The 17,940-nt window shown below is 44.6% G+C and overlaps 1 protein-coding gene across 4 annotated transcripts in view; it reads left to right on the top strand.

Annotated features, from left to right (window-relative positions):
- Window positions 1–17,940, top strand: part of Dock2 (dedicator of cytokinesis 2) — a 417,576-nt gene that overhangs the window by 162,160 nt on the left and 237,476 nt on the right. For 3 of the 4 annotated variants that reach the window (NM_001419946.1, XM_039087140.2, XM_039087142.2), the window contains exon 26: window positions 14,983–15,131. The exons of the other annotated variant lie outside the window; for it this stretch is intronic. In NM_001419946.1, the coding sequence (NP_001406875.1) occupies window positions 14,983–15,131 (149 nt within the window). The remainder of the gene's footprint in view (window positions 1–14,982; window positions 15,132–17,940) is intronic. 4 annotated transcript variants of the gene reach the window in all.

The raw sequence follows: 17,940 nt of genomic DNA, 5'->3' as shown, positions 1-17,940 counted from the left end.
GTGTACATGCAGGTGGAGTGCTGTATACATAATAAATAAATCTTAAAATAAAAAAGATTTTTAAAAAAGTAAGCAATACTAATTCTGATATTTCTACAGGAGGCCAGGCATGTGGCACTCAGCTCTTGGTGAGTAGACTTAGTGATGGCTAGCCCTGACTATCAACCAGGAAATTTTGGAAGCACAACTCCCCATTGAGGGAGTTTGCAGGTAGAGTGATCACATCAAAATTTAAATAGGTTACTGGGCAGTGGTAGAACTTTGCTGGGTGTGGCCTAGTTGATGGACATGGGTCACTGTGGGTTGAGCCCTAAGGGTTGTACCTGGTTCCTGATCCCTGGTCCCCTTTTGCTATCCTCTGCTTCGTGGCTGACATATCAAAGGTTTCATTGCCATGCCCTTCTGCCACCACGCCCTGTCTTACTATAGGCCTAAAAGTAATGGCGAAAGCTTGCTATGGCCTATAACCTGAGATGAGACCCTTCTCCATGTTTGTGTCCCCACTTCTGTATTTGTCTACAGCACTGAAAACCCTGTTTAGTACACCAAAGTTGTTTCGGGAATGCTGATTTTATCTCATGGATGAGGAAACAGATGCATGGAGAGCTTGAGACGTTTGCCCAAGATCAGACAGATGTTAACTGAGCCCCTGTGCTCACACTCTTCTTGAGCGGGGATTCTATTGTGTGTGACACATGGCCTGTTACTGAGAATGCCAAGGGAACACAGATCCAGCCTGCTTGGTGGCTGCCACTTCTCTTCCTCTCTTGTCTTCCTTGCCTTCTGTATCTCCCTATGTATGTGGGCAAGTGGATGATACTGAAATACGGTGGTGTCCAGGAGAGCAGGCTGTTCTCTCTCTGCCCTCCTTGGGAGGCACATAGAGAGAAGTGTAGCAGTGGCCAGGGATGGAGTGTGTTAGGAAACCCTGCCGTTCCGTTCCCATCCACCTAGCGCTACTTGGAGACGGGGCGATGCTTAAGACTTAGCCTTCTGCTGGTCTAAGCATCTCGAGTGAGAAATCTCCCGTATTCCCAATCACCTGTTGCCAAAACACCCTGTATATTCATACGTACACGGTGCTGCAAGGACCACTTCCCCTTCTCCCCCCCCCCTCTCCCTCCACCTTTCCTCTGTGTCTTCTTCTACCTCCTCATTTCCTCTCTTCATTTCCCTTCCACTTCATTTCATTTTTAAATCCCTTTCCACCTCCTCCTTCCCTCTCTTTCCTTCCCATTTCATCATGGTCACCACCAAATAAATCCTGGTAGCCAGTCTGCTAACAGTATCACAATTTCCTGCTATGAGTTTTAGCCACATTCACGGCGTCTTTCGTGTAATTAGACATAATTAAACTGGTGTCTACCCATTACTCTCAGATGTATTTAGCTACTGGGGCCTTGGCATGCCCATCAGGGTATTTTATGGTCTCAAGCTATTCCCAGAGTAGTGTCCGTTCTATTCTCTCTGACGCTATTTCTGATAGCCCCCTCTCCAGTGTCCTTGCTCACTTCCCTTTCCTCTTTCTGCCCATCACCCAAGCTTTGGTGGCACATTTGTTTTGACTCTGGTCAGATCTGTCCTTATCACCTGTGTCCTGGTCCTGTACTTCCCGGGTAACCCTGACATTTATAGATGTTTAGAGCATAATGGCTCACTGCAGTCCATGAGGCACCAAAGACTAGCACTCAGTCATGAAACCTTTCTGTTTGTTTTTCATATTTCATTTAATTTTATACATCTGTCACAGGAGCTGATGACACAATTGCGTGAACTGCCAGCACTCCCTTTTCTTTGGTTCTTTTCAGAACCAACATTGCACTGTCTGACGTCACAAGAAGCTGATCACATCACTAACTCATGTAGGCCTTTTTCTTTTTTCAAAACCTACTTTCAATAAGGGTTCCTAAATGCTTTAACCTCCCTCTTAGCCCACCACCCGCCAAAGGTAGTGGAAAAAAATGTATTAGGATACAGGGGGTTGTGGCCCTGTTTAGAAATAGTTCTTTGGAGCAAATCCAGCCTGCAGTGTCAGGAAATCAACAGTTCAGTTTACAGGACTTAGCAGTGGCAGCTCGATCCACTCGCAAACACTTGAATATGCCTGCACTCCTGTTCAATAGTGTCAGGATAGCACTGACACAAATCAACAGCAGGGGCACCACCCAGCAGAAACAACCAGGCCTCTGCCCAGCCAGCAGGAGCAACCAGGACCAGTGGGATGTCAGAAGAAGTTCTCTCTCTTACCTCTCTCAACGAAGAGAAGATCAGAGAAGACAGGAGACCAACAAAGCATTAAAGCTAGCTATGCAAAGTCCCATGACAGTCAGTTGAGTTGAGTTGAGTCCTATTTATACTCTCTCTAAACATCATGTGTCCTTGCACAGGTCTTGCCTCAGCAAAACGAGTCTGTCTTATCAAAGAGTCTGTCTTCTTAAAACTTCATGTGAGTTTATATCAGCCGATATCACTCTGCCAATCAGCCCCAGTCCTGGGAGGCAGCAAGAAGCCACCAGAACATCACCAGAAATTTTTTGGTGCTTTTTCTTTCTATGAAGTCATGATGAATGATGACCATTAAAGAATGGCAAGGCGTACCAATACCATCCAGCATCGTCCACTGCCTGTTGGGTCCTTCTTAACATCATGATTCCTTTCTCGTGCTTACTTTAGCAAAACATCCCTTCAACTGTGTCTGCTTCAGCAAAACACCATCTGACACAACTGACTTTCCAAAGGAACCAGAAGTTCCCATGTCAAACAGACTTATGTAGAACAGTGACTTTGAGTGTTGGCATTCGAATTCAGTATGAAAAGTTTTCTTTTAGAACCTGAATGTCAGAAAAGCCTGTGTTTCCCAGAGGGGATGGGAGTCCTCTCTTGCTTTAATGTTCAAAGACCTCAGAAATTTGGCTGATTTTCTTCACTGCCCCTCGAGGGCAGCCGGGGCTTGTGTCCTGACCTTCACTTTCCTCTCACGTTCTCTCTCTCCTTTTTATTCTTCTTGGACTGAGGTAGCATAGGAAGAAGTACACATAGCTAATAATGAGTCTATGAACAAGTAATGCCCCCCCAATAAAATATTAATATCAATTTCATAGGAGTTCAATTTGAGATTCATCCGCAGGGACCGAACATAATTGGAAATGCACTGTGTTTCATTGTGTGTGGGTTTTATACTGTTCCTGTCGATTGACTGCCTCTTTCTTTATTACACTTGGACCGCCCTGAGGGTGAGGACTGTATATCCTTGTTGCTTTTGTGTGGAGAGCTCATTGTGTGTCGTTGAAGGATATTTATTCTCCCACCTCCTTTCTCTCACACCTTCCCTAGATCCTCTTCTGTTGCTTTACAGTCCAAGCTGCCGTGTCTCTTTGATTCTCTTACTTACATATTGGGCCCAAGTGTGAGTTCATTAACTCACCCTTTGCTTTGAGTTATGGGAGCAGGATGCAGAGAGGCTGGTGGCTCTGTTGCTCCAACACAGACAATAAGGGACAATAAGACGTCCTGCCCTGCAGGGGGAGCTCTAATATCCACCTTCTTAGTCCACACTTGGAAAAGAAAGGCTGGAGGGTGAGCCCACCCGTTTCCATTTTTATTTCTAGGGAGGAGAATGATGCAGCTTTGAGACCTTCCCTTTCAAAGTTCTAGCTCGTTTGTAGCATGTGACACTACTCAGATTGCTCTCCATAATAAACAGTGGCGGGATTAAAAGTATGGAGCTGGAAGTGCAGGCGTTCCAGCCCCGCCCACCTCCTTTGCAGCTGAGGTGGGGAAGAGGAGAGTGGAGGGAGAAGGAGCCAGAGGACGATTGAAAACAATTACCATTCCATTTCGCCAATGCTTAAATCCAGGCGCATTTCCTCATTTAATTCTCTGAAACGAAGAGCCCCTCTGTTAGCCTTAAAATGCAAGCAAGAGGCTTTTTTTAATGTGTGATTTTTCCCAGAAATGGAACTCTGGTGCTCCTATTGATCCAAAACATCGCTGTTGGGTTTTGTTCTTCTGGATATTTGCGAGTTTGTGGTGGCAGAAGGAGAGGGCTCCTGTGCAGCTCGAGGATTGCCCGTAAGTGGCATTATTACTCTTAAGTTGCAAAGAGCAATGTAAGAGGCACTCAGAGAGAGCATGCCTGGGCCCTCTGCAGTCTGTCTGCATACAAGAAAGGAGAATGAAATTGCAAAGTACATACTGCACTCATTTCCACTTCTACCCATCTTTCAGAATCCAGTTCTCTGGGTTTGGGGTTCCCTGAAAAATACACACAGACAGACACACAGACACAGATACACACACACACACACACACACACACAGATACACACAGAGAGACACACACAAACACATAGACACAGATACACACACACACAGACACACAGATACACACAGAGAGACACACACAAATACATAGACACAGATACACACACACACACATACACACACACACAGACACACATACAGACACACACATACAGACACAGACACATAGACACAGACACACAGACACAGATACACACACATACACACACATATAGACACAGATACACACAAACACAGACACAGACACACACATACAGACACACACACACACAGACACATAGACATAGACACACACGTACACAGACACAACACATACACACACAGACACAGATACACACACACGGATACACACACAGACACACACACAGACACATAGACACAGACAGACATGTACACAGACACAACACACACACACACACACACACACACACACCTTTGAATAATGCAGAGAGTCATTTCAGTCCACCTTATCCCAATGCACCAAGACTGGTGTTTAGTGAAGGGCATAACTTAGTTCCAGCTGAAGGCCCAACACGCTTTACTGCGGACCCAAAATGTCTTAGGCTTAGCATCCGCTGGAGATGCCTCAGTAACACACAGGGCTGCACCAGACTGTGGATGCTGTTGCGTTTGGATCATGCCGTGAAAGAGGCATTTGAACCCCGATCTATGGAGGAAATTTGTAGAGGGGTCCTCTCCAGCATTACACAGCGGGGAAATAGTAAGGCTGGCGTTTAAACCTAGGTCTTCCTACCTGGACTCCAGAGCTCTACACATGTCTTGATGCCTCCCTTTGCAACAAGGCAAAGCTTCCAAAGCATTGAGATATTACCAGAAGGGCTGACCACAGGAAACCGTGAAGGAGAGGACAGTGGCATACAATTCTCCCTCACCCAGCAGTCCCCAGAAGTGACTACCTTGCTTCCTTAAGTATTACGGAATAAACCATACCATAATACCCCAACATGAAGCAGTGTTTCGGTCCTGAGAGGAGCCTTAGATTCAGACTGGTAAGGCACCCTCCGCTATGAGCAGACACTCAGACATTCACCTCACACTTATTAGGATCCCACTGTGTGATCGAGATTGTGCAGTAACTGTGGAAGACGTGGCTCGTTTGAAATTGGATATTTCATCCCAGCTTTTCAAGTCTACTGGGGAAAAGGGCACCAAACTATGCAAAGGTCATGGTTGCTGTTCACTGTTGGAGTAGGATGAGATAGGAGACTAAGTCAACATTTCGTTCTCACGCCTCCTTTCTCCTATTAGCTCTGTTCCTTATGAAGATATGTCTGTCACAGTGCCTCTGCCTGCTGAGGAAGCCCGGTTGCAGTTCATCACTACAGACTAACTTATACAAGGTTGCTGAGTTAGAGTCCCTGGTGAAAGAGAATTTGGGATTTGTGGATGCATGGGTACAGTCTGTGGGGAAGGGAGTTGGGAACCCTGCATAATGGGGGTCAAGAAGATTTAGCTTTCGAGCAATGTGGGGGCTGCCGACTGGCTGTTCCAGTAGTGGAATCAAGGTTACACATGGTGCCGATTTGGAGCAAATGAGATAGAGGAATGTCAGACCAGCTCATGGTACTCTAAGGGCTACTGAGCACAGTTCTATTATGTGTGTTTGAGGGACTGCTCATTGCATCCCTAATAGCCAAGATTGCCTAGAACAGAGGCAACTCAGTTTGGCTCCAAGCTCTCCTATTGGCTTCTCCTGGTTTGGAGGTAGATGAGACAAGTTCTTTTACCAGGTGGGGCTGCTCTCATCCAGGGTAACACGGCAAAGGTGAACCTTCTGAGCATCAGGAGTGTATCGAGTAGTGGAGCCCACTCAGCTAGCCTGGGTTCCATGTTTATTTTACCAAACCCATTTTCAGCAGAGATGTGTGCTTTAATGAACAAGCTTCGGAGAGGAGGCAGGTCAGCCGTGGCAGTGGGGCGGGTCAAACCGAGAGCACAAGGACCTGTTAGAACATGACTGTCCTGACAGCTTTGGAAGGTGTGATGGGAGGCTGTCTCCGGCAGCAGCCACTTCACGCCTTCTGGGGGCGGGGTGTTCACGGGAGCTTTCCATTACCTGCTAGCGGAAGCAAAATGCTTCGTGATTAGATCCTAATTTGCTAAGCTCTGTAAGGAATCTGTTGCTTGGTATCAACACTCGAAGATGCCTAGGTTTACCACTTACTACCCAGTCTATCTGCAGGTTGGACTGACCCAGCTTCCAAAGCCTAGCCTAAGACTGCCCAGATATTTGGCCCCCGTATCTGTGAAAACAAATAAATGAACAAACAAACAAGATGAAACTAACCAACAGGCTTTACCTCTTGTCTCATCTCTGGCTGTAGCGAGGAGGTCGGATAGTTCGGGAGCTGTGACCGTGGGCGCTTGAGCCCCGCGGCGCTGCCACTGATAGCGATTTAGCTTTCGTGGATTGCTCAGTGTCTGAACTCTTGTCCGTAGAAGAGATCTGAGATTCTGTGCATTAGAAAGAATGGCTGGGAGAGGGTGACGGCTTAATACCCACCCCTTTCCTCTCTACAAAGTCTGCTGCGTTTCTTTCTAGGACCAACCCCCCTCCCCAGCTCCCCCAGAAAAGCACAGAAATGAAACCTTGCTTACTTCTGTGTACTAATCAAATCCTTACCATAGCCCAGACGAGCCCTGACCTCTTCCCCACCTGTCTAAATTTTCTGTCCCATCTTACGTTCTCCCAGCTATGCTTGTCTCTGGGCAAATTTCCCATATCAAATCTGCATGCAGGGCCATGACCTGTTTCCTCTCATCCAGGATGCTCTGCCCCAAGATCTTGACATGCTTTTCCCATGTAACCCTTTCATGTCAGTCCCCAGTCTTGGTCTCAGAGACATCTCCTTGACTGCATTCAGGAAATGGTCCTTCTACCTTGGGTTCCCTCCGGCTTGTTTTCTAGATCCTGTGCTGTAGCCTCCCCCTGATTCTCTGCCTAGGAACACAGCCAGAGCCCGTTCCTAGATCTACCTCCTTGGTGGGAGCCTGCTTTACCTGTGGACTGGAAATGCAAAAATGACCTTGGGTTGTCTGTCCCCCGGGTTTGGACACCCTAAGATAATGGTTCTCAACCTGCGGGATGTGACTCCTTTTGGTGTGTCTTACGAATCTTTCATAGGGGTTGCCTAAGACTTTCAGAAAAACAGATATTTATATTACAATTCATAGCAGTAGCAAGATTACAGTTATGAAGTAGCAACAAAAAATAATTTTTTATGGCTTGGGGTCACCACAACATGAGGGACTGTACTAAAAGGTTGCAGCATCAGGAAGGTTGAGAACTACTGGCCTAGGTCTTCCTTCTTTATGGGATGATGATCCCTGAGAGGTTGCTGGAAGTCTGGAGGATTGTGCCCTGTTTTTCCTATTCACTTCTTGTCCTCACTTTCAAACTCCTGTTCCAGAGGTTGCTGGGACATGCAAACTTTATCCTCTGGCTTGCTACTGGGAAAGCCAGTGTGGAAAATCCAACAGCCTGTGGAATAGAACATCCATGAGAACCATGTTTGTCTCAATAAGTATTTGTCAGCTATGTGTTTCTCTATGTGTATACATACAGGACACAGTAAACGACGTATAACACACACTTGATATATGAAGGGCACATATATATTACAGGTATGTGTGTTTTGAAGTATATAGATTGGCAGAAAATTCAAATGTATCTACAGTCAGTGTAACTTTGGGGTTACATCTGTAGCACCTCCTCTTAAAAATTCTTGTAACTCGGCACTGGGAAGAGGGTTCAAAGTGAAAAGTGACTGTTGCAGAAGGGGTGGGAGTGACCATGCATGTTTGAATCCCAGTGCAGTAGGGGTGGAAACAGAGGATCCCAACTACCTAGTCTAGCCAAATTGGAATCTTCGTCCCAGGTAGAGAATGAGAACAACACATGACATTAACCTAGTAAGGTCACCTATGTGCACGCGTGTGCACATCATATACCTAACCACACCACACAGAGGTCAGGGAGTGGATAAGCAGGGAGAGGGAAGAGTCAGGGTGGGATAGAGGAGTAAAAAGGTTCTATGGTTCCTGCCAGTTCACCCTTTCTACCACAGCTATGCAACTGTGGCACATCTAGTCATCAGAGGGCTTTCGCTTGTTAAAAAAAAAAAATCCCATTTTATGTTACGTATAAAACATATGTGATAGACAGTTACAAGCCTCGAATGTTAAATATGTGTGATCAAAGTGGGAGCTTGTTCAGGAATTTCAGTGGGCATCCAGAATAACGCTGGAGACTCACGTCTCTTCTGGAGGATCTACTACTGTGTAATTAGGGCTGATTCTATTGAGATTCCTGAAGCTGAGGTCTATGATCTCTAACTAGCCTGTACTGTCTGACTTGGGAGGTATATTTTGGCCTGTAAGTTCAAAGTAAGGAAATGTATGTCATGGTGAGGGCTGGAAGGGGGAAGGGATGATCTGGATGTTGTAATTAGGTTATGTTTTCTGGGAGTGAGCCATGAGTTGCCACTAAAAAAAAAAAAGACAAAAAAGAGGGAGATGTAAGTAGAATTGCACAGGGCTTGTACCTGGTCTGGAATATGAAGTTTGTGGGTAGTTATTGATTTCCCTCAGTGGGTGGAATGTGTTTGCTTTGTGACACACTGGCTGGAGGAGGGAGGGCAGTTGGGAGAGCAAATTGCTGACTGTCAGAGTCGTGCCGTGTCTATGGAGTGACTCCTTCTAGTCTAGCTGATCCAGCCAAGTGGTCTTTCACATCTGCAGATGGTCCTTGAACCCAAGGGGAAAAGGCAGCTCAAAGAAGTTGAACTACACTTACCGTGCTCAGCCCTGCCCCGTAGAGCTAGGGTTTTAATCAAGGGCTTTCCCAGTGTGCCAAGAAGACACGTCAGGGAGAAACAGCAAGCCTTGACTGCCACAGGCTCTCTAGTGCTCCAAGAGGTTTAAACTGATCTGGATTCACCTCCCTCCCAGTCAATAGAAACTTGGCCAAAGCCCAATGGGTTTCACCTTAAGGTCTGTGAAATATTGACCAGGATTGAAGAGGCGATTAACCAGCCTTGGTGACAAAATGAAAGGCTGACTTGGAATGAAATTACAGGTCCAGATACCACAGTCAGGCTTATTACAGAGAAGGGTAACCATGTAAAGATGCAGCTGGACAACATGCAACCCTGTGCTGTATCTAAATCCCTTCTCTGAGTTCACCATCTTCTAGAGTATTCCGCAGACTCCCCACATGATGGACCAAAATGGTACCTGAGGTCATAAACTGGCAAACGTTTCTCCATCAGGGACATGAAATTCTAGCCTTCTTATTTTATGAGAGATTTGTTTGGTTTTTCAATCCCTCAAACTAGTCTCAGAGAGAAGGGTCAGTTTTCTTACTATGTGCATTGCACTCTATCTAGAGGCTCCTGATGACACCCACTCTGTCCAGGAATGAATCTATAGACATTGACATTGAACTGGTATAGAACTGGTACCTCGCAAAAAATCTGGAAAGATGATGCTGTACCCCACCTAAGGGGGAGAAGTTTGGGTGCGTGATGATTATCACCTGTTGTCCTCCTTTGGGCCTCAGCTTCATTTCTGAGGTGATCAGTAAGAATCTCATTGGCTATCCAGTTCCAACCATAATGATGACTTAGTGTGATTTGTGATAAGCCAAACACATTCTGGTACTATGATGACACCAGAGACAGTCACTTCAGTCAGAACTGGAGCACTAGGAAAGCGCCTAGAGGATTCAGCCTCTGAGTTCAGATCAAGAAGGAAAGAGTCTGTCAGGTGAAGGGCATTTCTGGCAAAGAAGGCAATGTGGAAAGATCCAGAAGCAGAATGACAGTGCTGAGTGGGGTGGAGAGGGAGGTGGAGGAGCACCAAGTCGTGGATCTGGAGGTAAAGAAACATCTCACAAAGGGTCCGCGTAGCTGATCCAAAGGGAAAGCCCTATGATGACGAGATATACCACAGTTGCATAGCTATGGTAGAAAGGGTGATCTGACAGAAGCAATAGAATCTTTTTAATTTTCTCTCCCTCCCTGACTCTTCCCTCTCCCTCCCTACTTCTCTGCCCTCTCCCTGCTTACCCACTCCCCCGCCTCTGTGTGGTGTGGTTAGGAATACATGATGTGCACATGCATGTACATAGTGCTCTTTCCAGATGAATGTCATGTGTTGTTATCATTCTCCAACCGGGACAATTGGAAGTCACTAGGAGATTTCCAGACCGCAAAGACCGTCTGTAGAGAGAAGGGAGATTGTGACCCAGAACATAGAAGAATCAGATTCATGGCAGGTTGGATGTTGATTTTGAGAAAGCATAGAATCTAAGATGGTTCCCCAATTTCCTTGGTTGACTGTGATGGGCTGTCTTCACTCTGAGAGAAAGCAGAAGAGAACAGACGTACGGGAAGATGTCACATGCAGATGTGATTCACAGCGACTCTCCCCTCCGGGCTAAGGCTGTGGCTGTGGTCACAGGTGGAATATCAGCTCAATGCCCTTCAAGGTGGCTTTTCCAAAAGGGCAGAGTCTCTCTCTTTCTTTCACTGGCTGATATGAGGAACAAATAAAGGAAAGGATAATCTTATTTGAAGTGTCCTTGGGTAATAACCTCACTGAAAAGGTACATCACTCTTCAAAAGGGCTGTGAGATCAGGGGCACAGCACTGCCTATCATAACCCAGCTTTCTAGGGGAAAAAAATGAAAGCTGAACCCAAGAATGCTGCATTTTCCTCTGCAGTCACTTGGACAAAAGAACCTTTGGATTAAAACACAGAGAACTGAGTAACTATGCAGAGACCTCAGCAGTGGTCTGAATTATAATTTGGACTTGACACCTGATGGCAGATTGCCCAGTCTTTGTCAGAGTGGTTACCTGAGGCAAAAATCTCACACGGGGATGTGGGACCGCGAGACCCATTATCTCTGTCTACGAAGATTCATTTAAAGGCTTTGCGAGATCTATCTTTTTAAACCATTTGTGTCTGTTAGTTTGACAATCAAGCAGTGATTTAGAAGTGCTGCCTCCTGAAGCTTTTACTGGCTAATGTAATTTCACAGCTCCAATTACAAACCAGAAAAATTATTTCATCTCCCCAAAACAGGGGAACTAGACATTTCTGAGAAATCAGGGTTAAAGAGAAGACAAAGTCCTTTCTGCAGAAAACAGGCCCCAGTATTGATGGCTTCCTCAGTGAGAATCTTGCTGAGTCCCGATATCAGCAGCCTCCAGCATCCAGGGATGCTGGTCTTGCTAATGTGTAAAGCTGGCACCTTTCGGATTGATGAAGTGCTTTATTTCTGGGGTCTGATCTACTCTAGTACAAACGTATCCACTTGTCTACCTTTCCTCCTGCCACTTCCGTGAGCCTATATTTTATGTGGTTGTAGAATTTCGAATGAAGGCTTAATAGTGATTTGGTTTAACTTGTCTGACCTTTCACCTCATTATCCCAGTGTGTAAACAGCTGCCCAGTGTTTGAACACCTCTAAGTAGTGGGGAGCTCATCACTGGACTTTCTAAGGGAATATGCTATTTTAAACTCAGTTTTAAGTAGGAGTTGTAGGACAGAGCTTCTCATGGAGATCATTAGTGTTTAAAATTCCTCACCAGGATTGTCCCTTGGTTCCAGATCTCTGCAAAGGCACCCCCCCCCCACTGTTGAGAGGCACAATCCTCCATGTTTGTTTCTTCATTGTTTTGTCATCCACACAAATCTTATCTCCCTTGGCTTGAGTGCTAGAGGGTGGTTGGCTCTGGTCATTCATTTCCACTTCAGAACAGTGCCTGCGCATAGAGAACCCCAGTCCACGTACCTGAGTGACCAGTGGATAAAAGGAACGTGTGCGTGAGTTAGTTAAATTGCACAAATGGGTCAATCCTTTATTTGACTTGACATCTTCCTGCAGGTCCTATTGATCTCATTTTAGAAATGATTTCAAGTTTTAAGTCACAAAAGTGCTTAACACATTGGTTTCCTAACCTTTTCTTGCCTTGATCTGGGCACTGAGCCAAGCACCTTACACATGCTAAGCACACACTTGACCCAGCACTACATTCCCAGCAGTAGCCATATTTTAAACTCAAGATACCTGTCTACTCTTAATCTGTCTTTTCTTTCCTTCAAGGTCTTTGGTGACCTTTAGCCTCAACGTAATCGGAATGTTTCATATCAGGAGTAGGAGTCTGGTGTAACAACGGGGACCCACGACTACTTCTGTTCCCATTGTCCTAGCTGACTCACTTACAGTGGGATCTCTGTGCTCTTGGGCTCTAGGTATTTGGTTCTCTGGCCATTCTACACATTGCAGTGACAATGACTCTCCTCAGGGGGCATTTTGTGACTTTCTTATTCAGACAACCACAGAGGAGAAAGACATTTAGCATTACGTAGCTTTCCTTTGTTACTCACAAGCCTAACTTTTGAAGAGAAAGACGGTGCTTATCTTCTGATGGTTTAAAGATGGGAACAACAGTGAGGTATGCCTGGGCCGTGAAGTATCCCGATGTTGGAACTACTCACGTTCTAAGGAAGGGCTTCCTGCCTGAAATGATCTTCCCCAGTTTTCCTGTCACCTTGCACCCCGAACACCTGCGATTTTCTTTGTCAAATCTGAAGTTTCAAAGTAACTATCCCTTTTCAAAAAAGCGTTTGGAAACAGACCTCTAAAGGAACATGTAGGACGTTTGTTTTCTAGATCTGCAGGCAACAGAAAACTATTTTTTGGAAATTTACATCTAAATAAATGTATTGGGAAGACATTGTCATTCATAGACTCTGGAAAAGGTGCTGAACTAGTCATCAGAGGGGACAGAGCCAAGGTAGTCCAGAGAGAGAGTGAAAGAGCAGAGACAAGGGCGGGTGTCCTCCTCCATGCGGTTGACAGCTGAACTCCATGAGGTCTGGAGTCTTCATACAGTAGTTCAGATTTCAGTTCCTATGCATGCACATAGGCCATCAGCAAAATAATACCACCTTCTCCCCCAGTGGCCAAGATGAGTTAACTCTTGCCAAACGCTTCCAGTGGTGCATTTGAACCTAGCATACTCTGTGAACACTCAACACACATTAATAGTTAGTAATGTCATCTGTTACCATTATAAATGGGCCCTTGAGATTCCAATGCCAGGGCACAACCCTATTTGAGACCCAATGCTCAGGCATTCTAAGGAGTGCAAGCGCCTTCCCATACCTTCTCCAGGTTAGAGCCCATCATGGGCTTTTTGAGTCAGTCAGGATGCTGGCCACAGATTGAGAGCACGTGTTGGGATGGAAAACAAGAGTTATCCTTGTCTTCTTTGATTTAGTTTCTGCCCTTTCTTATTGTTCCTCACTTTGGTCAGATTTTAAGTAGCTAACGGGAAAGAACCGCAGCTCATCCCCGTCCCTTCGGAAACCTGGTGTCTCAAGAGATAAAAGAAATGTTCAACATCTAGCTGTTAGATTGAATTTAACTGACATTCTGGTGTATATGATTCATGTCTCAGCTCAAGTGGCATCTGGCTGTGGATGGTTTGAAACAATTTTGGATCTTTTTTTTTCCTTAAAGGTTTTGTTTTTAAAGGGAAATGCAGAGACAAAATTGGGTAAGACTTTAAAACCCCCAGAAATGTCCTGAGACAGCTCTGTCGGGAAGGATTCTCTGTGCTGAGAAAGTTCTAATTTATTCCAAAAGGAAAGCAATGTGCACAGGAGCACGTGGGAGACCACTCAATGTTTGGTGATTTGAAAAATGTCCAACAAAAGGATTATGGCTAAATAAGGAAACATGTCAATGATTTGAGAATGTTATAGTAGTTAAATAATTAAGTTAGTTGTTATATGTAATAATATAAAAATTGCCTTAAGGAATATTGGTTAGTGAACACTACAAGGACGCGTGTAACTAAGTCACCTTTTGAAAAGCAGATATAGGCAGTGTCACTGAAGGGTCTATTCTGCTTTCATATGGAGAGTCATGCACAACGATTATGACAGCTCATAACCACAATGCAACACGAGTCAAAACAAACACGAAATAAAAATGAGAATAAGAGAACCGATACTGCAATATTTGAATATATGCATATGTGTGTATATGCATTTACATATTTAGACATATGAAATAAAATAGCTACATGATTCTATGGGATGAGGTTCAGGGGGAAAAAACAGAATTGTGAATTATAGTCTAAGGAAATCTTAACCTAAGCTTTAATAATTTTTTTAACAAGGAAAATGTATTTGCCAATTATCAACATGATGATAAAAATCATATAAATTGTTAAGTTCTGCAGCAATGTAAGTATCACAGGGTAAATCTATTACAAGTAGATGGAGCACAGTATATTTATTTAGAACTGTATTGCACCATGAAGGTGAATGTTTCCATGAGAAAAGACAGGTGTTTTCTTTTTTTTTTAAATTTTTTGTCAGATATATTTCTATACTTTCATTTCAAATGTTATTCTCTTTCCCGGTTTCCTGTCCATAAGCCCCCATTCCCAGACAGATGTTTTCTATATGTTCATAAATGTATATAATACACATGCACACATATATAACGTGTGTGTGTGTGCGCGCGCGCGCGGGTGCATGCGTGTCTGTGTGTCTCTGTATTTAACAAAGGAAACTAGACAGTAACCCTACGTGCCTGGCACTCCTTCGCTTTCAGAATGCCGGGACATTCTGCTTCCTGTCATCACCAAAGAGCTGAAGGAGCTGCTGGAGCAGAGGGACGATGGGCAGCACCAGGCCTTGGAGAAAAAGTACTGTGTGGAACTGCTCAACAGCATCCTAGAGGTCCTCAGCTGTCAGGACGCGGTGAGTCCTCAGGATGAGGTCGCTGCCCTGGGCTCCGATCTGGGCTCAGCTGATTAAACCATAAATACTGATGCTGATGAAGAGCATCTGAAACTAGAGAGGGAAACCAAGACCTGCTCAGGAGGCTGACTATTTCAGTGACGTTTCCCCGATGGCTTTGAATGGTGGAGCTGGGAGAGACAGCTGTTAGGAATGCAGAATGTGACATCGTGTCATCCTGTGTCCTAGTGGACAGGTTTTTCCCTGTGTGCAGGCATCAGTGTCATCGGAGCCTTCCTTGGTGATTGGCACGTGGCGTATCTGTTTTTACATCCCCGGTTCGCATGGCTACCAAGGAGAGAGCTTCTTCTGCCCTTATGTTCAGGAGAACATGCTCGGTGACTTTCATGCTCAAGGGCTTGGGTTTGGTGTCTCTGGAGATTTCTTGTAGTACCAGAAATGGGTAGCACTCTTCCTGCCTCAGCCAGTTGCTCAGACTCAGGCCCTGGAGAAAGGGTGTGGAGTGTTACTCTCAGAGGGACAAGGCTGAAACTGAAGCCCAAGCACATTTGGTTGTCATTACTTAGTCATTTAGCGACAGACACGGAACCTAAAGGAAATGTCTCAGTGAAGTGCTGGAGGGCTTCCGAAGGACAGATCCTAGAAAGAGCCATGCAGGTTGAGAGGCAGTGCTGAGCCACAACCCAGACTTGCCCCGAAGCTCAAGAGGAGGGAGAGGGTCAGTCGGTTGGTTTGACTTGGCCAGGTTTTTATGGAAAGGTCTCAATGCACATTTCTCTTCAGGGGAACTGGACTCAGAAGTCTTCGATTCAAATAATCAAGAAGTCTTTCCCGAGTATTTGTGTAGGCATCCCTCCTTGCAGGAACACTTTCTGCTCCTGCCAAGTTCTCAGAGAAGTGCTGTCTGAATGAACTCCCTGTGGTGGGCAGTAGCTTTAAACCTTCACAAGGTGATATTTCTGTACTATTTGTATCTCATGGTCATCCAGATTACTAAGTTCCTTCTGATATTATGTTATTTCTTCCTCCTGTACTAACCATCCTAAGTCTTCTACTTATTGGATAAAAGCAGAGGCTTGTGTGAATTCATTCATTCATTCATTCATTCATTCATTCATTCATTCATTCATTCATTCACTCAGAGCTACATAAAGCCCACCAAGTATGTGCTAGGCATTGAGGATACAGGATGAAATGTTTCCTCAAGAATGTGGCTACAACTACCTAAATACTATACATGTACTGACCCTGGACTCTGACCCCATAGGTAGCAATGAATATCCTAGTAAGAGCACCAGTGGAAGGGGAAGCCCTGGATCCTGCTAAGACTGAACCCCCAGTGAACTAGACTGTTGGGGGGAGGGCGGCAATGGGGGGAGGGTTGGGAGGGGAACACCCATATAGAAGGGGACGGGGAAGGGTTAGGGGGATGTTGGCCGGGAAACTGGGAAGGGGAATAACAATCAAAATGTAAATAAGAAATACTCAAGTTAATAAAGATAAAAAAAAGAATGTGGCTATAGAAATATAAATATGCAACTGGAATATGCAGGCTGAAATCTGAAATCCCAGCTCTGAAATGCCCCAGAAACAAAGATTTAAACCACCATGTGTTAAGAACACAGGTAGAAAATTCTAGTCCTTGAAAGCTTGTTCCTTAACAAAAAATTTTTTTTAAATTAAAAATTTTAAAAATTAAAAAAAGAAACCCTTTTTTCATACACAAATTATTAATATTACTAATTGTTTATTAATTATATAATCAATAGATGATCCTTAAGTTATAACTTTTTGGTTAAAATGTTTGAACTACTGGTTAACAAAACTGTCTGGGATCATTTAATAACATATATATGATATGTATGTATATGTGAAAAATACATATATGTGTAAAAAATAAATGATTTCCATGTTTTAACATGGGTCCCAAACACAAGGTATTTCATTGCATATTCAGGTTAAACATATCTTAAAAATCTGAAAAAAATGTAAATCATGACTAAACTACAGATGCATGCTAAAGTGCTAGGCCTATGAAGGAGTGACTACGTGTGTGGGAGGTCACTAGGGGTATGAGGGAGGGGAAGTTCTCAAGGAAGCATCCACAAAGGAGTGAAACCAGCTAATGGTCAGAGGTTACAACTAATTATGATTCCTGCTATTTGCTGGTTTCTAGGCATTGTGCAAAATGCAATTCATGCATTCTTATGACTTTGCCCCTAATAATAAGGTTCATTATTCTCACTTTATAAAAAATATTAAGATTCTTAGTCACTCACTAAGTAAGGCCAGATGAAGTAATTCCAGTTAAGGTTAATCAGACTGTGTGGTTCATGTGGTCGTGGCCATGAAGGTACAAGGGCACTGCCATTCCCTTTCTGATCACACGCTCGTCTCATGGAGAGAGACTATGGAAGCTGAGAGTTCGAAGACTCAGTCGTTCTCCAGCGTTGAGATTGGGATGACCGTGTTTTGTCCTGGGAGCTGAAGCCCTACTTCTTCAGAAATATCTTAACGTTCCCTTCTGTCGAATAGCAATTTGCAAAGGTCCTTTACAGCGTGTTATGAATAAGGTCGTAGAGGCTTGGGAAATCATGGTTTGGAGAAGAACAATTGTGAGGAGCACCCCTGTTCCTCTTATTCCTGATGGTAGTACTCAGTTCGTTTTCACAGCTGCAGAAGCTCTGTCCCCCTCAGGGGAGTGGCATCACTCCCAGCTCTGCCCGACATATTGTCATCCTTTTGTAACTTTGGTAATATCACAGACCCTGCCTCTCTTCTGTGAGAGGAGACTTCTGTCTCACCCAGC

The sequence above is a fragment of the Rattus norvegicus genome, chromosome 10 (genome assembly GCF_036323735.1).
Source record: "Rattus norvegicus strain BN/NHsdMcwi chromosome 10, GRCr8, whole genome shotgun sequence".
Taxonomy (NCBI): Eukaryota; Metazoa; Chordata; class Mammalia; order Rodentia; family Muridae; genus Rattus; species Rattus norvegicus.
The sequence above is the reverse complement of the archived record's forward strand: the minus strand, read 5'-3'. Positions and strand labels throughout refer to the sequence as shown.